This window comes from Danio aesculapii, chromosome 16, assembly GCF_903798145.1.
Source record: "Danio aesculapii chromosome 16, fDanAes4.1, whole genome shotgun sequence".
NCBI lineage: Eukaryota > Metazoa > Chordata > Actinopteri > Cypriniformes > Danionidae > Danio > Danio aesculapii.
The window spans coordinates 55,678,386-55,704,372 of record NC_079450.1 but is presented as its reverse complement, the minus strand read 5'-3'; the positions used below and the strand labels follow the sequence as shown (position 1 = coordinate 55,704,372).

The window sequence follows — 25,987 nt, the reverse complement described above, 5'->3', positions numbered from 1 at the left end:
TTTTGTATGAAACAGGTAGAACTGTTCAGATATCTTTATGATCCGTTTATAAATAAAAGAAATAAATAAATGGTCAGGAATGTTGCATTGTCATGCCTTTTTAGAATATATGTAGACGACAGAAACTAGCCAGACAGTAATGTGTGAACTGTGGAGCGGGCTAAATCTAAAAAAAACAACAAATAAATAAAATAAAACATCTGTCATTTTTTTGTAAGTGTCTTTTTTTTTTGCTTTTATTCTTGCCATGATAAAAAAAAACACATTTGTAGAGCAACACATGTTCAATAGTTTAATAAACTTCAATAGGTAATGAACAAAAGGAAGTGATGCATCAAAGTTTGATTAAAAACAATCTTGAATGGTTCTAAAAATCTTTTTAATCATTAAAATAATTTATAAAAACAATTAGTTTAAAAATCGAATGATATTAATGATAGGACTTGTTCCTGAAATGTTGTACTTTTCTGTTTATCCGTCTGACTTTACAGTCAGTTTCTTTTGACTGCCCCCTGTCGTCACAACGGTGAACGTGTCAATTATAAAAGCCTCATCTGTTTCGTGAGGTGCGCGCGCAGTCAGCAGGCAGGCAGGCAGCGCGACGCAGCGCCAAGCGAAAGTATAAATCAGGCTTTAGCCTCCTCACAGGCATATATTCTTCACCACAGCCTGTGATGTGCACTTCTCCAAAAATTACATTTACATTCGGTGGTTTACACTTACACTGCACTTCATCCAACAACACTAACTACACTTTGGAATTAGCCAGAATGCTAGATCAGTGATCTAATGAAGGAAAATCATTGGGCGGCAGCTAGCTCTCTGCAACTCTCACATGGTCACCCACTGAAGATAAGCAGGGCTGTGCCTGGTTAGTACCTTGATGGGAGAGCACATGGGAAAGCTAGGTTGCTGTTGGCAGTGGTGTTAGTGAGGCCAGCAGGGGGCGCTTAACTTGTGGTCTGTGTGTGTCCTAATGCCCCAGTATAGTGAAGGGGACTCTATACTGCTCAGTGAGCACCATCTTTCGGATGAGATGTAAAACCGAGGTCATGACTCTCTGTGGTCCCAGGATGACTTTCGATAAAGAGTAGTGGTTTAACCCCGGCATCCTGGCCAATTTTGCCCATTGGCCTCTGTCCATCATGGCCTCCTAACCATCCCCATATCATAACTGGCTTCATCACTCTGTCTCCTCTCCACCAATCAGCCGGTGTGTGGTGTGTGGTCTGGCGCAATATGGCTGTCATCGCATCATCCAGATGGATGCTGCACACTGGTGGTGGATGAAAATGTATAAAGTGCTTTGAGTATCCAGACTAGAGCTATCTAAATGTAAGGAATTATTAATTATTATTTGACATTTTGTCAGAAAAGTGGCTAATTTGTGGGAAATTATTTGTATGAAAATGTAAGGACTTTTTAAAAAGAGGCGTGGCTCCAAACCCCACCCCTAATTGGGTATATATTGGGTAGATTTTTTCTGCATAGCGAACCATGGCTCGGCTCTGTGTAGTAAACACTGCTCCATTTGAAAGCAGCTGCTGGAGATTTATTCCTGATTTCTAGGCCCACACGGAATCTGATTGCGCAGAAATCCACAGATTTTTAGCCCATCATTGAGTCTATTTATTTACTTGTGTAAATTTATATTATTGAGTTTTTTACTAAATTTGATTAATTGTGCAGCTCTATTTATTGTAATACGACCTTTACACTGAGCTCAATACATCCGAAAAGGCAGAAAGTGACCACAACTACATTACTGGGATGGACACACAGCTCTTCCGATTCATTTAAATAAACAAATTTGACAGTGATAAATCGGACGTGCGACCAAAGTCTTTAAATAAAGAAGAGGGGAATATAGGCGCAAAGTACAAGAAGACTAATTTACATAAAACAGAGGCATGTTTGCCCTGAAAAGAATGACAAAGAGCTGAAATACCCACAGTGCCGCACTATTTCAGGTGGTCTAAATATAACCGAACCTTTATGGGATGCTATATGGATCAAGTCAAGCAGATGTTGAAGTCTCCATTTTAAAGAACACCATCTTTTTATATATGTAAAGATGCATAAACACAAGCTGTAGAGCAAATTACAGGACCAGTAGCTGTGTATTGGCACCCAAAACTTAACTAGAGGTAAAGGTTTTGACTTGTTTGCAGTTCAAATATATGAAACTTTTTAAATCAGGAAGAATTTTCTAGACAAGCAAAAAAAAAAAAAGGTCTGGTCTTGTTTTCAGAAATAATAAGTCAAAATTAAGTGCTAATCAAGCTAAACAATCTGCCGATGGGCTAAGCCAAGTCATCTTATTTCAAATTGAAAAGAAAACTATTCTGCAGAGCTCATTGACAGATTATTTTGATTGTTTTGAGGAAAAACTCACTTCATTTTGACTTTATTTCTGAAGTAAGAAAATCTTTTTTAGCAGTGTGGTCATAGGACTATTGAATATTAATATTTACAAGTTCTTAACCATCCCATATTGCACCAGTGATATGGTAAACACTCCATAGCTTGTAAGTTCAAATAGTTTGTGATTAGAAATGACAACCAATTTAGTGATGTGACTCTCAAAATGCAATGGCTGTTTCTCAAAATGCGCTCTTCAGCGATCTTTAACCACCAAAGTTCAGTTCCATGCCCCAAGAGCCAGTTTCTGTGCCCGACGATCAGGCTGTCATAGTCCTAACCTTCGACCACCACCAGTTCCACAATGCATCGGCCCCTTATGGACGGTCCCAGGTCACTCATTCAAGCTGAGCCCAGCAGGGTTCCATGGGATAAAACTAAATTTATAAAAACTTGCATGAGATTACATTTCCAAAGCATTCCTGATAGCAGTGGACATTTCTGCACATGTTTTAGAGACAATGTACACATGAATATCTATAATGTAACATAATATTTACATTTACATATTGACTAACACAAATTAGTGGTGCAAATGCAGAGATGATTCTTATAAGACGCAGTTGATCTACTCTAACCAGAAACGGCGCATTATTATTCTTATTTTTTCTATATTTTCTTAACATACAGATGTCACTACTTCAATTTGTTCCCTTTGGCGCCGTTCATACCGCGGCGGCGACGGTGGTTGATGCGCCAGCAGCTTTTGACCGCTGGGTGGCGCTTTAACCACAGATTTTCAGCTTTGCCTTTTCACAATACTAAATAGACGATTCTGTAGGTGTACCTTATGTGATGTGATGTGATGTGATGCGATGTGTTCAATTAAAATATAATTTTGTTTTAATTTTCTTAGTAATAAACATGCGTTTACACTATACTATATGTTTTAGAAAAGATACAAGAAAAGATATTTTGCAAAAAGCAAATATAAGAATTAAATTCTTTAGCCTTTATAGTGTCCTATTAAATTGCATTGGGGTGAAATAAATGGTTCAATTTCTTTGACCATCATAGCAATGTTATAACCTCAAATCTTAATTGTGCGCATATGAAAAACGGCACACACTACAAAATAATATTAAGATTATCATGCCGGTGGAGCACATCACCTGATTGTGAACTTGTGATCACCTGAACTTACTTTATCAGTAGGCTATTTATTATTTATTACAGGCTACGTTACAAATATTTGACCAACATATAAAACACTCTCATGCACTCAGAACTAGTGGCAGTTATGAATTAAATAAATGGGCATATCCGCACGCAAGGTGAGCCGCATATTATTTATCGTCTGTTCATTTTCTCTTTCACATGCATTCAGAAAAACAAAAAAATCTGCTTGTTTAAAAAAGCGCATTGTGTCCACTAATGTATAATAATAATAATAATTAGCTAATATATCCATAATGCCGGAATGTGTAGTGCTTTGACTGGATATCTAGGTCAAAAACCAAACTGTTACCTGTTGCACGGCATAGGCTAGCCTATAGTGTGGAAAAATATAATTCACAACCTTGGTTGTGTTTCCCAAAACCATCGTTAGCCAATAAGGTCGCAAGTTCCGTCGTTATAAACAAAGTTCGTTGATTTGTCATTTCCCAGTAGTTAGTATGTAGGGGTGCTAAGAAACTACTAGATATTCATGATACACAATGAATTAAAATATAGTTTAATTTTATTTAGGCCTATTGATTTATTTACTTATTGGGCAAATAATTGACATATTGTCAAAATAGTGACACAAACACTATTTAAATGACTAAAACCTTTTTACATGCTAAGGTGAAATGCTTCAGAGCATATATTGCATGTTGCATCCATCCTCTCAGCTTGCACACCTTATGCTCACTTAGAGTAAGCCACATCCCAGTGTATTTAAGTAAGACAGTCTACAATATGTATTTTTTGACAACTGTTTGTGTTTTGACAGTTCAGCCGCGAGCAGAACAGATTGCAGACTGTCTGATGGAAGTCGCCCGTTTGTTTCAAGTCGTCTATTAATTCCTGAAGCAAATATGAAATAGAATATTTGTCAAAAAATACGTTCATAAGATGTCTACCTCAGTTCTCTGCGGTGCCTCCTCCAGCAACAACAACTCCAGCCATTTTGAATGAAAGACATTAAATAATGGCTTAAAGTCCCATCATTTTCAACCCAGGCTCATTGGAGATATGTACCCAAGGCGTTTTCGTTCTCATGTACATTTTTGACAATCTCAAATACATTTCTGATGCGCCTTTTCTTACATGTGACATTTCTCAAGGCTCCCGTGTACATTTTTGCATCTCAATCTCATTTTTGCCAGCGTCCATGACCCACCCGCCCCTTTCCTAAACCCAACCAATAGTGTTTTCAAAGGCAAACTAGAAGAGAAAAGCCATTGCTGCCACATGCCTTTACCACAATTTCACACTGCTGCTGTGTTTGGGGTGCCAATTTATCTAGTTTATGGACCTTTTATTTTCCAGAAGCAGAATTTGTCACATGTTATATAAAGGAGAGTACCATGAACCGAACCCAGGAGTACACCATCAGTTAGGGAAAGAGAATGTCATTTGTATTTCTTTATTTAGAGAAAGTATGGCATATTAGCATACTGACTGATGAAGCATACCATTTTAAGAGACAGATTTACTTAATTTGAATGAGAGCATATTTCCAAAGTGGACATTTCTGCACATGATTTAGAGACAATGCACAAATTAATGCAACATAACATGACATAATATTTATATTTACAATAAGTGCAGCACAAATTAGCGGCAAATACATAGAGATGATGCTCAGCTGATCGACTTTGACCAGGAATGGTGCATTTGTTTTTCTCTACCGGGGTAAGGGGTCTAGACAAATATGTGAAGGTGCTAGGAAAATAACAGATATTTATTTAGGTTTACATTTTACCTGGTTTATAGAACTGTCTTTTGCTGGACTTGGATCTTAGTCCCGCTCTGCTCAGCCTACCAAGTGTTACGTCGTACATAGCGAGCACACCGGAAAAGTTGTACAGAAGTAAGCTGGTAACACCCTGTAGAGTTCATTTTACACACAAAATGCAGCCATAATGCACCCCCAAGCACATATTTCTCAGTTCTCAAAAATGTATCCCTGGACACATATTCCCAATGAGCCTGCGTTGGTCATTTTAGTAAATCCCTTTGCTTGAATCCCCTCACATAAAAGTTCTAGGAAGCTCCTACATATTCAGTAAGGTCAGCACAAACATAGCTTTGTCTACACCTTTTTGGCAATATCCCTCACTGGCCGTGTTTAGTAAATACAGACAGCTTTATTGCCAAAAAGACTTGCGAAATCTATAGACTTAGTGGAAACTCCAGATGCGTTTACTTGTTATAAAACACTTATTCAGTCTCTGATTGACTGGCTGACAAACAGAAGCAGGTTTTTAGTATAACAACGCTGGTACGTGTTTCGGTTTACACCGTGTCAGTGCTCACAGTATTACAAATAACCTGTCAGTCTGTGCATTGCTCAGTACACACAATGGCTGATCTCACTTTGGCCTCTTTAGTATTATATAATCAAGGCTGTCACATGCATAGAGCTGTCATCTGCATGCTTTTCATTATTTAATTCAAACAACATACAGTATATTACCCTGATGGTCTCCTCTATGATCCTATAGGTATATATATACACAGTGTTCAACACTAAGGATTTTTTTTTTTTACTGGCCCGATTGGGCTAGTGGTTCAGTGGTTTCTTAGCCACATACAGTAGTTTCAATAATGTGTCAAAAGCTAAACATAATTGTATACATACACTTTTTATTCAGCAGAACTTTTCTTAAATACAAATAACAATTTAAAACAATGCAATTGTGATGCATCTGCTACACTTGTAGCATGAACAGCCTAGGAGGAGTTACGTTTGGTTTCGAGGACAGCGTATTATAACAGTACGTTGGCTTTTCTCAAGCCAACATAATTAGGTTGAGTTATACTCAATTCTTTAGGACCAAAAGCAAACAAATATATATATTTTTGATTATTTAGGTAATTTTATGCATAATAATTATACTATATAAACAATGTCATAAAAAAAAAACATAATTTGTCAAAACAACTAGTTTTGACACAACATGTGTTCGATGTGTTGGACATTCAGAGACGCTCTTCTGCATACATCAGTTATAATTATAATGAGTGGAGTTTTCTTGTTTTGACACATTAAAATATGTGCTTAAGAAATAACTGCATTTGTTTGTTTTTTTCCAATTCCATCCGTCCAACCGGGCCATTACAAAAAATCCTGATTGTTTAGCCCTGTATAAGTCTAAAATCTCACTCATATTGGTCTTAAAGGGGTCTTATCGAGTCTTAAATTTGACTTGATGATACCTGCAGATACCCAGTGAACACATGGTGTTTAACAATGTCACTGAACGCAGTGCTTCTTCTCCCGCTCTATATCGCATCTCAATCAGACAGTTAAGGCCATTGATTTAAAAGAACGTGGTGAGTTTATAATAGAATGAGACTTTGGAGGTGGCGTAAAGCTGGCTTATTCACAATTAAAAGTCCCTGTGCATTTAGCCCTTTACCAAACCTATTATATATTTAGATAAATATATTTTTCTTTATATATATTTATATAATGCTTAGGGCAGTAGACAGGATCGTAACAGACCTAATCCTTGTCACTAAAGTTTATTTTGGCTCCGACTGTCAACTGCATGCAGTCTTAGGGTGCTTTCACACCTAAACGTTTGTTTCGGAACCAGTCTCGTTCGCCCAGTTAGCACGGTTCATTTGGCATATGTGAATCCCACAATAGCACTCGGATCCGCTCCAAATCAATTGGACCGAGATTGCCAGGGTGAAGTGGTTATGACTCTGAAATTAACTCTAAAGCGGATCGATTGTAGTAAGAAAGCAAAATTATCCAGTGAACCAGGCTATATCACAGTGTATTTTGGTTGTGTAATAGCCATATATATATATATATATATATATATATATATATATATATATATATATATATATATATATATACGGCTATATGAAGAGAGAATTATGAGTAGAGCAAGATGTCATTCCTATCGGCAAAAATCGTCGAATACGAAATTGAAAGCATGCTAAAATGTTACCGATTGCTGTTTATCCATTTATCCGAATATAATATAAATATAAAATTATCAGATGGTAATTTCTGATATATATATACATATAGATGGTATATATAGATGGTAATTTAAATATATATATATGTAGATGTGTTGGTGATAGGATGGGTGTCGGGGCAATTGGTTAACCTTACTTGGACAACATTTACAATTAGGACCTGTTTACAATGACTTAAGTCCCACAGCATAATATTTCTGTGAATGTACAACTTTTTTTAAGTGCTAATGTTTTATTTTTGAAATGTAAGACCCCATAAACACCCTGGTTTATTATCAGTAAGATTATTTCACCACAGTATTTTCAGTGGTGTTTCTGCAGCCGCCTGCTGCTCCTGACGGCACTTGTTTGTAAACGGCTTTTCATCTCATTTTACAGCTAAATGAATGCTTAAATCCATCTAACAGACCATATTTACATCTGATTCAATTATCAATGCTTTAAAAGAAACCTTATGATATTGAAAATAGTCACCAGAAGTGTATCACGGCTAAAAAAAAAACATATACAAAGCCTATTGTTTGTGAACATACACATTTCCTCTACTCGAAGGTAAAGATGAATGACGAATCATATTTGGCTGCTGCGTGGGAGACACACTTGTCTAATTATGATGAAGTAGGATGTTAGGACACGTAGAGGCATTTGGACAACAATTCTGAAGGAGATGCTGGTGTCACTGTCGGCTCGTAGTGTTGTGAAACCATTCATTACAAGAAAAAAATGAGCATGTAGCTGATTCATCTAGCTCTCTCGTGCTTACGTGAGACTTTAAATTAATTACCCAAAGACACAAAAAGTTTAATGACTACCCAATACATGTGCCGCCCACATGATGAGCTAGTTGTAGTTCCCTGACAACTAAATTACACAAATCCACAGCAAGATTTCGCACTCTTTCAAGAGCGTAATCATTCAAGACGCAAAAATATGATTATTTTGACACCATTAACCAACATTTTAGAGAAGAAATAAAGAACAATGCATAATTAATGGTCTGAGAGCTGTTTACCAACCTGTCTGCGAGTGTTGAAATTCCTATTAAACACTTTCAGTAAAAGCAGTTCATTAAATCCTCTCTCGTTTGCATTTAAATCAATCTGCCCAGCCATTAGAGACTGGCTTTGGAACGGAAAATGCACGTCTGCCGTTAATTAGACCGCCGCTAATCTAAATGGAAGCGCTGGCAAACAGGTAGCAGAGCTAAAGTGCTCATTTTAATTACAATACAAAAGCCAGGAGGGTAAAAAAAAAACACACGACTTATTTTACTTTGTTTTCTACAACACACCAAAGCCCTGGTGTATGATAATGTCAATCTCCTATGATGGTATCTCTCTTCTGTCAACCGTTTTTGGCATGGAGATTAAACAGATGCGTATGCTTCAAAGCAGGGGTTTTATTGTACACTAAAACTAAATTGACAACTACACTACGGGATTTAAAATATTCCTGTAAACTCAAAATCAATATGAGGGAAAAAAATAAACTAAATTAAACTATAAACAGTGGTTAAAAAGCTAAAGTAGGTGTCAAAAACAAACTGTGTTTTAAGAGAAGCAAATATACTCTCACTGGCCACTTTATTAGGTACATCTGTCGAACTGCTCGTTAACGCAAATTTCTAATCGGCCAATCACATGGCTGCAACTCAGTGCATTTAGGCATGTAGACATGGTCAAGATGATCTGCTGCAGTTCAAAGCGAGCATCAGAATGGGGAAGAAAGGGGATTTAAGTGACTTTGAACGTGGTTGTTGGTGAACGGGCTGCTCAGAGTATTTCAGAAACTGCTGATCTACTGGGATTTTCACGCACAACCATCTCTAGGGTTTACAGAGAATGGTCTGACAAAGAGGAAATATCCAGGGAGCGGCAGTTCTGTGGGCGCAAATGCCTTGTTGATGCCAGAGGTCAAAGGAGAATGGCCAGACTGGTTCCAGCTGATAGAAAGGCAACATTAACTCAAGTAAGCACTCGTTACAACCGAGGTCTGCAGAAGAGCATCTCTGAACACACAACACGTCCAACATGGAGGCGGATGGACTACAGCAGCAGAAGACCACACCGGGTGCCGCTCCTGTCAGCTAAGAACAGGAAACTGAGGCTACAATTCACACAGGCTCACCAAAACTGGACAATAGAAGATTGGAGAAACGTTGCCTGGTCTGATGAGTCTCCATTTCTGCTGCCACATTCGGATGGTCGGGTCAGAATTTGGCTTCAACAACATGAAAGCATGGATCCATCCTGCCTTGTATCAGCGGTTCAGGCTGGTGGTGGTGGTGTAATGGTGTGGGGGAGATTTTCTTGGCACACTTTGGGTCCATTAGTACCAATTGAGCATCTTATCAACACCACAGCCTACCTGAGTATTGTTACTGACCATGTCCATCCCTTTATGAGCACAGTGTCTCCATCTTCTGATGGCTACTTCCAGCAAGATAACACACCATGTCATAAAGCACCAATCATCTCAGACTGGTTTCTTGAACATCACAATGAGTTCACTGTACTCAAATGGCCTCCACAGTCACCAGAACTTAATCCAATAGAGCACCTTTGGGATGTGGTGCAACAGGAGATTGGCATCATGGATGTGCAGCCGACAAATCTGCAGCATGTGATGCTATCATGTCAATATGGAGCAAAATCTCTGAGTAATATTTCCAGTACCTTGTTGAATCTATGCCACGAAGGGTTAAGGCTGTTCTGAAGGTGAGTCCAACCCGATACTAGTAAGTTGTACCTAATAAAGCGGCCACTGAGTGTATATAGACATATTCAACAATTCTATGAATATGCATGGCTTTTTTAAAGTGCATTAAATGTGCATTTTCTGCTTTTGGTGTATTGTGTATTTGCTTCCACAGTGCTGAAATTCTCTCTGTTAATATAGATGTTAATCAGGGGTGTCCACACTCGGTCCTGGAGGGTCGGTGTCCTGGAGAGTTTAGCTCCAACCCTAATCACACCTGAACCAGCTAATCAAGCTCTTACTAGATCTACTAGAAACCTCCGGGCTGGTGTGTTGAAGCAAGTTGGAGCTAAACTCAGCAGGACACCGGCCCTCCAGGACAGAGTTTGGACACCCCTGATTCTAATTTGTGAGTTTCATCGTAAGTAATACAAGTTTAATTACAAATAACAAGGTTTTAGTGATACAAAAGTGATATAAAAACATGTCCATGAAACAAACACCATTGCTTAAACTAAACCCAACAAAATATGAAGAGAAACTGGCAAAAGTCAAAGCTAATAATAACGAGGATAAACAAGAAGTGTGGTTTAGTTCTGGGAAACAGCATGCATGCGGGAGAAGGTGAGTGGCTTTTACTGGGGGATTGTGGGATGAATGTTTACAGTGTGTGTGTGCGGGCGTGCAGACAGCTCCTCGTTACCAGGTCTAGCCCAACGACGGGCCTCGTGTCTTAATTACCAAACCGCCTGTGAAAATGGCTCGGTTGCGTGCCGGCTGCCGGTCTGTCGTTATGCTAAGCAGCAAATATTCACCTGGTTCAGACCTGTGCACACAAACACAGCTCTCCTGTTGCCGCTAAAACACTTGCCCTCCTCCAGTTTCCATGGCAACTGTCATCACTTGGAGTGGGTGGTAGAGGGGAGAGTGGAGGGTTGTTTTGCTGGTTATGATGGCTTCTAGGCGTGCAATAACAACATATGACTTAGTCATGGCAGACTGTGTGCATCGACTTTACTGCTTTGAGAGATGCAGCTACTCCACTGTAAGGCTCTGCTGAGCTTTAGTCTTTACAGATTTATTATCTTCTTAACTCCAAATCAAATGCTGGTAAATGCTTTACTTTTCCATATTTTCTGAAATGTGTTGCAAAAACCAAACCTGATATACAGGTTTATATATATATAAAAATAAGGTAACCCTTTACATTGATGGCCCATTTGAGTATTAGCAGACTGTCTGCTTAATATCTGCTGATTCTGCTCCTTCAACAGACATTTAACTGACTATAAGAAACTTTACAAGTACATGTCAACTTACACTAACCATAACCCCAACCTAACAGTCTACTTATAATCTGATGAGATATAGTTGGCATGTATGTGCAATGTAACTTAATATCAACAAACAGACCGTCAAAATAAAGTGTGACCAAAAATAATACTAAACATCATGAGGAACACATTAAATAATGTTTGCTGTATCGTCTGCAATGAAATACAAGTCAAACTTAATTTAGAAATCACTACTTTCTTTCTTTTATTTGTGCTTTTTTCCATGCTGTCCCAACTTGTTTTGATTTGAGGATGTGTTAATTATCAGAAAAGTATTATCCTAAAAAATGTGGTCTCACTTTATATTAAGTGGCCTTAACTAGTATGTACTTGCATCAAACTATAAAAACAATGTACTGAATGTGTTCATAATGTATCACAGATCACTTCTGGTGCTCTTGATGTAGGGTTGGTTTGGTGGTATTGGTAGGTTTATGGACGGGTTAAGGGTAAGGCATTGGTCCCCAACCCCCACGATGCATACCGGCACCAGTCATTGGATCAATTGGTACAGAGCCGCACAAGGAATCATTAATTACTTCTGTTTTATTTATTATTTGAGTCTGAATAACCTTTTGTTTTGAAAAATCTTCTCTTGGTTACTTGAGCGCCCATATTTAACCCACAAGTTAGCAAAATGAGTAAGAAGGACCCACAAACTGCCATGGAATAGATCCGCAACTCATTTGTCAAAAAATCAGGTGAATCCAGCATGTTTGTGCAAGAAAAAGATCAACTGCTGTAGATTGCAAATGACAACGGCCTTGTCTTTTCCGAGCACAAGTTAGTTATTTCCAATGGAGACGTTTCGGCTAGAATAAAAGCAGTTCTTAATTTTTTTAACACCATTTTAAGGTCAATATTATTAGCCCCCTTAAGCAATATTAGTTCTGGATGGTCTACAGAAAAAAACACTATTATAAAATGACTTGCCTAATTCCCCGAACTTAACCTTATTAACCTAATTAACCTAGTTAAGCTTTTAACTTTCACTTTAGGATAAATACTAGTTTCTTGAAAAAATATTCAGACTTTAGAAAAGAAAAGAAATGAAAACCAACAGTAGCAGTGGTGCCATGGAGGGGCTGAGTAATGTAAATGGTGTAACAGTGTTGATTTCGTCTTGCCTACTGCAGCAAATCTAAGCAAGACACAAATAGCCAATGACATGAGCAAACTCTGTGATTGACCCAGCTCTAAAACAGTCTGCAATGAAGGATGCCCAGAGGACTGACCACAGTTGCTGCACACATCAAGCTCAAACGCCTATGGAGAAAATCCAGTATGAACCCATATAGATAATACATTCAGAAAGGAGCAGACATGGACTGTTATGCGGCATGCTTTCATCTCCATCAAATGTAAATCCAGTCTAAAAGGAAGTCCAATGGTAAGGGGTGTGTGAGCCTATTTTCAGGTACACTCTGAGACTTAAAAAGTCCTAAAAGCTTCAAATTTAAGCACTCACACAGACAATCCATTAAGAAGAACACGAAATTGTTAGGTCTTGAAAATTTGGTATTTTCTAGGCTGATATGGATAGGAACTACACTCTCATTGTGAGAAATTAGGCAATTTTCAGGCACTGTGTAATATAATTGTATTTGCTGGAGGCATGGTACAGCTCTGAAAATGGATCCAGCTCTGTATTTGTAACCAGTAGTGATCTGGAACTGGTGTGTGTGAGGTGCGTGATGGAATATGTTGTCCAGTTGAGTGGCAGATGTGTAGTTCGGGTGACAGTGAGTGTTCTCCAGCAATCTGCAAGGGCTGGTAATTGTGGCAGTACTACTATAAGATTGAAACTCTGAAAACTAATAAAGTTAGTATTTTCTAGGCTGATTTGGATAGGAACTATACTTTCATTCTGCCGTAATAATCAAGGAACTTTGCTGCTGTACCACGGATGCAGTAGGCGCAATGATATTGCGAGAAATTAGGCAATTTTCAGGTATTGTGTAATATGACTGCACCTGCTGGAGCCATGGTACGTCAGTAATGTTCCTTGATTATTATGATGCCAGAATTAGAGTTTAGTTCCTAGCCATATCAGTCTAGAAAATAAATCCAGCTCTGTGTTTGTAATCAGTGGTGATCTGGAACTGGTGTGTGTGTGAGGTGCATGATGGGATATGTAGTCCAGTTGGGTGGGTGATGTGTTGTTCGGGTGACAGTGAGTGTTCTCCTGCGATACAAGAGCTGATAATTGTGACAGTACTACTGTAAGACTGACGGAAAACTAATAACGTTGATATTTTCTCGGCTGATATGGATAGGAACTATACTTTCATTCTGCCGTAATAATCAAGAACCATGGCTGGAGAATGCACAATGATATTGAGAGGAATTAAGCAATTTTCAGGCACTGTGTAATATCATTGCACCTGCTGGAGCCATGCAATAACGTCCCTTGATTATTACGCCAGAATAAGAGTATAGTTCCTAGCCATATCAGCCTGGAAAATGGATCCATCAGTGTTCGCAGAGCATGTAACGTCAAAAGAGTTAAGCTTTAAACCCGAAAATTATCGAAACTCTTGGATCATTTTTGAGTTAATCTAATTCAATGATCTTTGCTAAGCTAAGCTAAAAGTGATTGGCTAAATGGATTCGCAAAATGGTCAAACTCACCCGTTTAACACTAGGGGAGTTGTAAAATGAGTCTAATTTCAAATAAAAGTGGAGTGTTACTTTAAGGTGAACTTGGTATGGTGATTTTAGAAGAAATAAGATTATAGTTCCATTATGTGAGAAGCAATTGTGTCATCTCTTCCACTGGGGGAATATGTAGTTTGATCTAGGCGGTGTCCGTAAAATGGGACATGCCCAGGAATAATAACTTGCTGTCACATTTCAGGGAAAAAACTGGAAGATTCAATGTGGACCAGTCCTCAAATGCAGACAGCATGTCCGTTACATTGTCATTGCGACTGAACATCTCAGAGCCCCGGGATGCCAGGTTGAGGAGAAATCACAGGATCTGACCCACTATTAATTCTAGCACAAACACAATCATTCTCGCTTGCCTTGAGAGCGGCAGAGCTCAGATATTAGAGAGTGAGCGGTGACCACCTTTTTTAGGAACAAAAAGCCAAAGAAATAAGAGTTTATAATATATAAGAGCTATGCATGCTCAGTTTCTTCTACATAGAGTAAATGTTCAGGTGAGAACATATAAGAAACTGGTGGTGTGCACCAAACGAGCTATACTTGATGACTGTAATAATCAAATATGTATATCTTAACCTCAGTTGTCAGACGGCAGTACATTTCAAACACATGCTCATTGTGGATACGTACCCTTGTCTACATTCCAGGAGAGCATGAATTGTACAGCCAGAGGTACATCTCACTATTTTGCATGTATAATGAACATAATAGGGCGTTATGACGCCGCTGACGGCTTCTGTTCCTTTTAGTGCTACCAGCTGACCGTTTTCCTCTATACAGACTGCTTTTCTGGTGTTACTAGTTTGCCCAATGGCTCACTGCATATGGCAATGGACTTGGGTCGCAGAGTGGAGTTGACGGCGATGACGGGGTTTGAGTATGGCAAAGAACGGTTCCAGAAACCAGGAAAAACAAAAGCAAATAAATAAACAACAGGCTGAAAATGTGGTGAACTCACGCAGCTGTGAGGGCTTTTCTTTTTCTAGACTGCTTTTGAAAACACTATTGGTTGGGTTTAGGAAAGAGGCAGTCAGCCAGTCAGTTGACAGCAAGCTGGCCTGATCCGTTGAAGTGTATATAGCGCCCTCTAGTGTATTTATGCAAGAAGAGGACGTGCGAGAGAAATTTGAGATCATCAATAAGCGTGCACAGCGCCCTCTGGAGGATTTGCAAAAACAAAAACTGCGAGCAGACGTACCTCCGGTTATATATTTCGCTGTCCCCAGAAATGTACACCTAGGTATGTATCCTGGGTTGTACATTTTTCTTCTTCTACAGCAATGAAAAGGCTCTCCAGAGCTGGCCAGATGCTCAAAAAAACATCTCTTAACAAAGTACCCTGCAACACAGCATGTGCCAGACTTTTTGTCATGTGTAAAAAGGCTTTTTTTCTTGCAGTATTTGCAAGGAAAAGAAAAACCTGTTCAATGATCAGCTTCTGCTCCACGTCACAAACAAAAAATAAGGTTTAGAAGTCAGTGTGTGCAGTCTCGGTGATAAATGAGAAGTCATTTTGACAAGCAGGACTGTAAATGATTTGATGTCAGTAGAATATTCAGTAATGCTCAGTGAATTATATGTAACTGATATGACAAGAAATGCTGTGAGAGCCTTTTTCAGCCTTTACAAGTTGTAAGCAGTGTTCAAAGTAACTAATTACTGTAACTAAATTACTTTTCCACTAATAAAGTCAACTAAGGGATTACTTTACTGATCAGATAAATAGACACCATCTATATACTATATAACTGCAGGTTAACTATGTTTATATATAATAACTTTAACTGATAAAGTAATAAGTTATTAGTTTGTTAATTAAATGTATTAGTAACTAATAAAGTTAATAGTAACTAAAACATTTATAGTAATGTTCTGGTTTAGATTGTAATGTAATACAGATTGCATGTTGTAAAGCTGCACTGAAACAATAATTATTGTGAAAAGCGCTGAATTACTTTTCACTTTTGTGTAATCACATTTAATTACAGTTATGTATAATTGCTTAAATACTGTAAATACATTCTACAGGTGTGGATAAATCAGTTTAGAGAAGCATAGTAATTGCACCTTTTGTCATACTAATACTAAAGAAGGTTACATTTATTAAGACAGTTGAAGATGCTTAATAACCAATGTATTTAGTAGGAAATGAATGATAATATATGGTATGCATGAAGCATGTTGTGTTTTAATACGTTTGACCCTTCTTCACTTTTTTAACAAAGCTAAAAGGCTTTTGTCTCACATTTAAAGCATTAAAAGAGATTTCCGAGTAATTAAGTCATTTAGTAACTAGAAAATGTAATTTAAATACAATGATAATGATGTAATTAGTATTAATTAATTACTTTTTTTGGAGTAACTTGCCCAACACTGTCTGTGACTGAGCTTTTTACTTATTAGAATGCAACTGCTATCATCTATCAAAAATGAATGAATGAATGAATAAAAATAAATAAATTCATTAATAAAAAATAACAACAATAATTAATTAATTAAATAATTATTATTAAAAAAATTATAATAAAAATAAACAAATAAATACATTTAAAATGAATAAAAAATTATAAAAAAAAAAAAAAAATAAAAAAAAATAAATAAATAAATAAAATTAAACAAATAAATAAAAAACAACAATTAATAAATAAATAAATTAATAATAATAAAATAAATGAATAAATAAAAATAAATGAAAATAAAATAGAAATAGAAATATATAAAAATAAAACAGGAAAAAATAAACAAATAAATACATTCAAAATAAATAAATAAATAGAAATGAATAAAAAATAATAAAAATGAAAATAAATAAATAAATAAAATGAAATAAATAAATAAATAAAAAACAACAATTAATAAATTAATTAACAATAATAAAATAAATGAATAAATAAAAATAAATGAAAATAAAATATAAATAAAAAAATATAAAAATGAAACATGAAACAATAAAAAACTAATAAAATAAAAAACAAATAAATAAAATATTTATAATCAATAAATAACTGTGTGTGTGTGTGTGCGCGTGCGTGCATGTGGCTTAAATTTGTATTATTACCACAGCACTCTGAATCTTCTGAAAAGCAATTCTGTTGTATATAATTAAGAGAAAATCTATAATCAAAGCTATCCCGACAGTCATTAAGAACACTCATTTCATGTCAAAATAACACATTATACTCCTTATCAAAGTTTCCCCCGTATCCACTATTAGCTGTCCTGACGGATCTTTGATTTCTCCATAATCTAATTATCAAGCCAACATCTCCGTCTTTTCCATCTTATCACCTATGGCCTCTTATTTAAATGTCAGCGCCGCCTCTGACAGCGCAAATTTAGTCTTCAATAGGCTTGTTTGAACAGCTGTGTGTGTTCTGTGTATTAGGCGTTTTACTGTACAGCGGTTACTATAGCAACAAGGAAATAAGAAGACAGACAAAGTGCTATGATCCAAGCTGAGGGAAATGACAAGATCTCTGAAAGGAGCACGGGGAGGGGGTGAAGCTTGGTTAGGTGTGTGTGCACACTGGAGTCAGCTGTGTGCATGCGTGTACTGGTGGATGAGAGAAAGTTACAGTATCAGGGTTCCCAATCTTTCACGGACACCAAATTCAAGGGCTTTTAAAAGCACTAATCATTTTAAATTGAGCATGTTAACCTAAATTTTGGCCCGCTGAATATAGCATTTTTGGTTTTCAGGTAAAAAATATGAGCTATAAAAAATTGAGGCTATGTTGATTTCACTAGTTTTACTTATCCTCCTGCTGTAGACACTGAACAATGTGATCCGGCTTTCACACTGGACACAGAAAGCACTGCGCTGCGCTATGAAACCCAATCATTTCAATGGCCTGGTCGAATTTCCTGCTTTACCATCCAAAACATATGAGCAGCAGAGCACGCTGTCGATGCTGTCGATGCTGTCGGCTTGTACATGCTCCATGGTGAAAGTTCGAAATAGCCTAATATTCTACTCATACACTCAGCTAAAAAATGCATGCATCGTAATTTATATATCAGAAAACCAAAGTAAAAATAACATGCCGACAAGATATTTATATGTAGTACACTTGCCCCTACTGCTTGAATAAGCACTACTTTGTTGTCATGGCAACGCCAAATGACGCCTCTTGACTCGTTCACTGACTATTTTTAAAAATTTGTGTAAATTTCCGATTTAGTTCAATTTTACAAGTCGTTACATTAAAAAAAGGTTAGATTATTTAATTTAAATATTTATATATAATTATAATATATATTCATTTACTTTTCTTCGGCTTAGTCTCTGATTTATCAGCGATTGCCACAGCAGAATGAACCGCCAACTATTCCAGCATATGATTTATGCAGCAAATGCCCTTCCAGCTGCAACCCAGTACTGGGAAACATCCATACACACTCATTCACACACACACACTCATACACTACGGCCAATTTAGGTCATCCCTTTCACCTATCATCAAACCTTCTGGCCTTCGTGCTGCCTATTCTAAAACTTTTTTAGTTTTTGGTCAAGAAGTTTTGGATTCGGTTGAGATTTTTAATTTAGGTGCATCCTTATTATTTTATATAAACAACAATGACTTAATTACCCAATCGGATCCTGATTCATCTGCATGTACATCACAATGGATCAGAAACCATTTGTTTGATGCTGATTTCAAGTGACAAATAGATGCTGGTGAGTTAACCCTAGTGTGCTATTGGGGATGTTTTCATCCAATCTGGGGTGATTTTGAGTCTTAATTTGGCCACAACTTTCTCTGCGTTTGAGCAAATGGAATCATTTTTGGTCACAAATCTTATTTTGACACACATTTTGGGAAAATGGACTACCCTTTTGTTATGTCCGGGGCTGTTTTTGTCCCAATGACTTCCATTATAATCACATTTTAGGATTGCATAGCTGCATTGTTCAAATGGACCACCCTTTCGTTATGTTTGGAGCTCTTTTTTCCCAATTGACTTCCGTTATAATCATAGTTTTAGATTGCAAAGCCGTGAAACCATAATTATAAGTGTTCTTTATTGTTGGTTTTGCCTATTAGTAGGGCCAGATGGAATCTGCAGACTTTTTTTTGTTTGCTATTTCTGCTGAGAATTTTGGTAAAAATCTGCGGATTTCTGCTGAATTATTTTGGAAGTATCATAACTAAAACCTTAATATGTGAAATAAAAAATAACATCTTTTTAACTTTTATTTGATGTTAAAAATGCAAATCCAATTAGATCCACTTTATTTGGTAAACAAAGCAAGTCTCTCATATAATAAATCTACTAAAGGACAGAAAATATTACTGTACACACTGTATTGTACATAAATCAGATGAACATTTTCATATTAGTCAATAATATTACTAAAATTAATTTATAAACTGAATAAATATAGATTTACACACATTTACTCAAGTAAATAAACAGAATTAATGATGGGCTAAAAATCTGCAGAATTCTACACGCGCACCTATTGAGAAGAGGTCAAATGTGTAATGTTAACACTTTATTTTAAGGCTCCAAAATAGTTAAGCACTACATTAATTTGTTCATTTGTTCAAGCACAAATTTAACTAGTAATTAATGGTATACTTAATATTTAAGGGTCCCAAATAATGTATAATCTAAAGGGTTAATGGTGCCAACTGATGATCAAAATGAAAGATGACAAGCTTGACCTCTTTCCAGTATTTAAGCAAAGGATTCGAACAACACACAATGGATAAATGGGCAAGTGTGTGAGAGAGAATGCACTCAAAACATTGCACTTGCTGTTTGTTCAAACTACTTATTTAATTTGAGCTGAAACGACACAATTCTTTTTTTCAGAGTTTTTTTATTGTGTGGAACCAAGCGTTTTTACAGTGTGTGGAATATTGAAATGAGGCATAGAGGCTTAAACACGGGAAAGAAAAATCCCGAAATGAAAACAACACACTGTGATTAAAGCAAAGCAACAATAAATAATAGCATGGTCAGGTCATAACCTGCTGTTAACTTTGCACCGCTATGGGAGATCCAGCTCCGACGCAAAACCACCAATCAATATCTAATGACCACCTTGAGGGTTTCTATAAGGCACGACACATCACCCTATGCCTTCCACGCCATTTCCAGCAATTAACTAAAACACACTGTGACTACACGCGCACACTGACACCACGTCCGCCAGCCAAACTGTGAGTTCTGCTAGTAATGACCACTTGTTTTTCCTGTCTCAGCGTCTACCCCAGACACCTCTGAGACATCTCTCCAATGCTGCGAAAAAACAGGCGAGATACTTGATATTCTCCCAGCTAACCACTGCAGAGATGGTCATTTTTTAAAGGAGTATATTGTGCAAGGCTGCCGCTGTCTGAAAAACACAGGGCTGAGGGGGCAGTAAAGCACAATGGAAAGAGCAATGATGCCTTATTATTCTACAACACGTCTCCTTGCTTCACATCTCTCCATTTTTATTTTTTTTGGTGGCTTTGTTTGCTCTGCTGTTTGGGAAGCACATCGAGGGCACTCAATTGATATGGTCAGAGAAAAGGGGAGCTTCCTGTGGGAACGCATGAGGATCATTTCCCTTTATTCAGCAATTGATATTACACTCCTCACACCACTTGACCTGTGACTCCGACTTGTTCTCTACAGTCCTCCGAATCTATTCTTCATCTCGCTCTTGTTTTAACAATTAAGGGCTCTGGTCTCCGTCTATCCATTAATGCATGAGTCTACAGCGCTCAAAACATGAGGTTTGACTATAACATGACTATATTAATGAACAAATAATAATAATAAGTGTTCAAATTAAATAAAAAACTGAATTTAAAACACATTATTATGATATCGATTTTAGTTTATAACTGTAAAGTTGCAAAACAATCTGCAAAAATAATCCACAATATTAATAATAATAATACTAATAAACTAAATCATTAATATTATTAATATTGTGGATTATTTTGCATATTTTTTTGCACGCAAAATCTCCCGTTCCACCACATCCCAAAGGTGCTCTATTGGATTGAGAGCTGCTGACTGTGGAGGCCATTTGAGTACAGTGAACTCATTGTCATGTTCAGGAAACCAGTCTGAGATGATTGGCGCTTTATGACATGGTGCGTTATCTGCTGGAAGTAGCCATCGGAAGATGGAGACACTGTGCTCATAAAGGGATGGACATGGTCAGCAACAATACTCAGGTAGGCTGTGGCGTTGACACCATGCTCAATTGGTACTAATGAACCCAAAGTGTGCCAAGAAAATCTCCCTCACACCATTACACCACCACCACCAGCCTGAACCGCTGATACAAGGCAGGATGGATCCATGCTTACATGTTGTTGAGGCCAAATTCTGACCCGAGCATCCGAATGTGTCAGCAGAAATGGAGACTCATCAGACCAGGCAACGTTTCTCCAATCTTCTATTGTCCAGTTTTGGTGAGCCTGTGTGAATTGTAGCCTCAGTTTCCTGTTCTTAGCTGACAGGAGCGGCACCCGGTGTGTTCTTCTGCTGCTGTAGCCCATCCGCCTCAAGGTTGGACGTGTTGTGTGTTCAGAGATGCTCTTCTGCAGACCTCGGTTGTAACGAGTGCTTATTTGAGTTACTGTTGCCTTTCTATCAGCTGGAACCAGTCTGGCCATTCTCCTCTGACCTCTGGCATCAACAAGGCATTTGCGCCCACAGAACTGCCGCTCACTGGATATTTCCTCTTTGTTGGACCATTCTCTGTAAACCCAAGAGATGGGCATGAAAATCCCAGTAGATCAGCAGTTTCTGAAATACTCAGACCAGCCCGTCTGGCACCAGCAACCATGCCACGTTCAAAGTCAATTAAATCTCCTTTCTTCCCCATTCTGATGCTCAGTTTGAACTGCAGCAGATCGTCTTGACCATGTCTACATGCCTAAATGCTTTGAGTTGATGCCATGTGATTGGCTGAGTAGAAATGTGCGTTAACGAGCCGATGGGCAGGTGTACCTAATAAAGTGGCCGGTGATTGTATATGGCAACAGTGGTAGTTTTTTTTTAAACTCCTTTAGAGTTTGTGGTTTCAATGTATGGGAACTTGTATTTGAAATTATATTAGTATTATATTATATTATGCCTTATAATTAGTATAACAAAATAATACCAGGGTAATAACTAGGTGGGCGTCACGATGGCGCAGTGGGTAGCACGATCGCCTCAGAGCAACTGGCTGGGTCAGTTGGCATTTCTGTTTGGAGTTTGCATGTTCACCCCTGTGTTGCCGTGGGTTTCCTCCGAGTGCTTCGGTTTCCCCCACAGCTCAAACACATGTGCTATAGGGGAATTGAATTAGCTAAATTGGCCGTGATGTATGTGCGTGAATGCAAGAGTGTATGGGTGATTCCCAGAGTTGGGTTGCGGCTGTAAGGGCATCCGCTGCGTAAAACATATTCTGGATACGTTGGCGGTTTATTCTGCTGTGGCAACCCCTGATTAATAAAGGGACTAAGCCGAAAATAAAATGAATGAATGAATAATAACTAGGCGCTAACCTGGTACCTACCTGTAAGCCTAACTTTCACACTGTACATTTTGAACGCAGATTTATGCATTTTCAGACACAAAAACAACATCGTCATGTAAACGGACAGGAAAAACACAAAAGTTTCCCATTTTGGACTGAAAACTATGTGGTTTAAACGGCCCCTAAGTAGAACTGCACGATCTGGCAATTCATTATTGATTGTTCAGACAGAAGCTGCGATTTAAAATTTAATTAAAATGTAAAAAGCACAATTAGGAAAAAAAAAAAGCATTTGGTGATTATATATCAATAAATTCATTAAAAACAATATTTAAAATACATTTGAATGATGTCAATTTTAGTTTAGAACTGTAAAGTTTCAAAACCATATGCAATTAAATGCACAATATTAATAAAAATACAAATACTAACAAACGCATACAAAACAAAACATTAATAATAATAATAATAATAACACTTCAACAGAATAATTGATTTTTATATTTAATCAGTTAATTTTAAAGTGCATTCATCTCATTAAACGAGAGGGGTCTGGATGCAGATGCAATCTGAGCTGCACCCAATGCTTTTCAAAGGGCTCACCTAACCCCACCCCTCACAGTGATGTCACTCACTCCATTTGAGTGCACTGTGTCTGACATTTCATCGCTGAGTGATGCAATCTCAGCTTGCATCATAAAGGCTGCATCCAGATACTATTTCCTTAAACCCCGCCCCACAACCAAAAAAATCTCTGTGTTAAACAGAAGTCGAAGAGATGCAGCCCTAATTGAAAGAACACTATAAAATAATCCGTGAGCGGTGACTCAAAACAAACTCTTCCTCAAGATACTTAGATCATCAGTTTGCAGTCCTTCAACTCTGATATAAGGCTATATCTGCTTTCATCCTGTGCTCTCCAGCACTCTTCAGTCACGTATACACACACTTCCGTCCTGAAACTGCTGGCCCGGAACTGTGTGTGCTGCAGCATTGCAAATGGATGTGTTTCCATTGTACAATCATATTGATTGGTAAGACAAGACAAGCGCTTTAGGAGAGCACGGCCTTGTGGACTTGGCTACACACCTACACATGGAACAATCTGATTTAAAACAATAATGTAGAGATCTTTAAAAAAAAAGATAAGCAATCTGGCTAAGAGCTGAATATGAAGCATATCAGTAGTAAAAGTCATTTCAAGATGTAATATGCAAAATATGTAAATGAAAAATATGTAAATGAATTTCTGTATTTAAATTTGCATTCTTCGTTAAGTGCAAAATTAAATATCAATGTTAAAAAATGCAATTCAATATGCAAATTACGCATCTAATTAATATATAAAATATGTTATTACACTCATCTTAAGGCTTTATAACTTGCAAAATGTGCATATTAAACTCTGGATGGCTGCTTAAATCAGTATGTAATTTAAATATTAAATCTGTGGTTGGATGTTAAAATCAGAATGTAATTTACATATTTAAACTGTGGTTGGATGTTAAAATCAGTGTGTCATTTACATATTTAAACTGTGGTTGGATGTTGAAATCAGTGTGTCATTTACATATTTAAACTGTGGTTGGATATTAAAATCAGTGTGTAATTTACATATTTAAACTGTGGTTGGATGTTGAAATCAGTGTGTCATTTACATATTTAAACTGTGGTTGGATGTTAAAATCAGTGTGTCTTTTGCATATTAGAACTGGTTGGATGTTAAAATCAGTATGTCATTTGCATATTAGAACTGGTTGGATATTAAAATCAGTATGTCATTTGCATATTAGAACTGGTTGGATATTAAAATCAGTATGTAATTTGCATAATGAAACTGGTTGGATGTTAAAATCAATATTCTATTTACATATTAAAACTGTGATTGGATGTTAAAATCAGTGTCATTTACATATTAAAACCGGTTGGATGTTAAAATCAGTGTCATTTATGTATTAAAACTGGTTGGATGTTAAAATCAGAGTCATTTACATATTAAAACTGTGGTTGAATGTTAAAATCAGTATGCAAATTTAGATATTGAAACTGGTTGGATGTTCAAATCAGTAAGTCATGTGCATATTAAAACTGGTTGGATATAAATATAAAAAAATCACTTCCATTGTGCACCAAACACTGCACGTCTTGCTAATTTAAATACATATTGCAATGCTATTTTTGTTCTTTAAATTACATTTCAAAATGCTACACATATGATTCAATAGATGAAGGAAGTTTATGTGAAATGAAGCCATCATCAAACGTGACTGGCCTGCAGTCTTAAAAGTATCACACACACACACACACACACACACACACACACACAAAAATAGGTTGAGTACTGATGGAGTGCCCCAAGGTTAAGAGTCTTGATCATGGACTCAACGGTGATGGGTCAAGGATCATTGCTTGCAGAATTTAAACCAATCACCTCATCCCACTAGAGATCTTCAACAACATCTTTACGCCAACATCATGATATAGGAGCATCCCCAAGCGTCAGACAACAGATGAAGCCATTGATGAGTTGGATTTAGCCAAGTCCAAAATCCAGTGAGGCCAACAAAGTCAAAATTATTTGCCTTCCTGTGAATATTTTCTTCCCAAATGATGTTGAACAGATTCAGGAATTTTTCACAGTATTTCCTATAATATTATTTCCTCTGGAGAAAGTCTTATTTGTTTAATTTCGTATTGATAAAACAGAAATTGAGGGGATATATATACAGGGGGGCTAATAACCCAGACCTCCCCATTCTACTACTGTAGCCAAAGGTGCATCCGTTAAAAGGTGTTACCTGAGTGCGCAGGATTTCTCCTTTGGTCAGCTGCATGTCTCCCGTCAGCTCCTTGACGGCGATGCCTAAAGGCTCCAATCGCTTACTGAAGTAATTAGTCATCTCAGCAGCCAGGGCCTTCATCGGAGCCACGTACACAATCTATAGAGAGACAAGACACGCTTATGATAAATGAGAAGACGCCACTGTAGCATTTGTTCCCTGGCAACCGGCACAAATAACAATTTACAGCAGAAATATGAAGCCGGCTGCCTTAAAGAAAGAGTTTAATGGTGATGTATGGAGACTGTCTGTCATCGTTGAAGCTGTCTTGTGCAAATGCGCTTCGTGAGACAATGCATTCGTTTACATCTGGCGAAACTTCCTGACACGTATTTAATGCTCGGGTCTATCCTTGCTTGACGTGAGCTAAACAAACTAGGTTTTGAGGTAGCCGA

The 25,987-nt window shown here is 37.4% G+C and overlaps 1 protein-coding gene across 1 annotated transcript in view; it reads right to left on the bottom strand.

Moving 5' to 3' along the window:
• ascc3 (activating signal cointegrator 1 complex subunit 3) overlaps positions 1-25,987 on the bottom strand; it is a 281,455-nt gene that overhangs the window by 152,115 nt on the left and 103,353 nt on the right. The window contains 1 exon segment of the mRNA XM_056476127.1: positions 25,551-25,691. Within this exon segment, the coding sequence (XP_056332102.1) occupies positions 25,551-25,691 (141 nt within the window).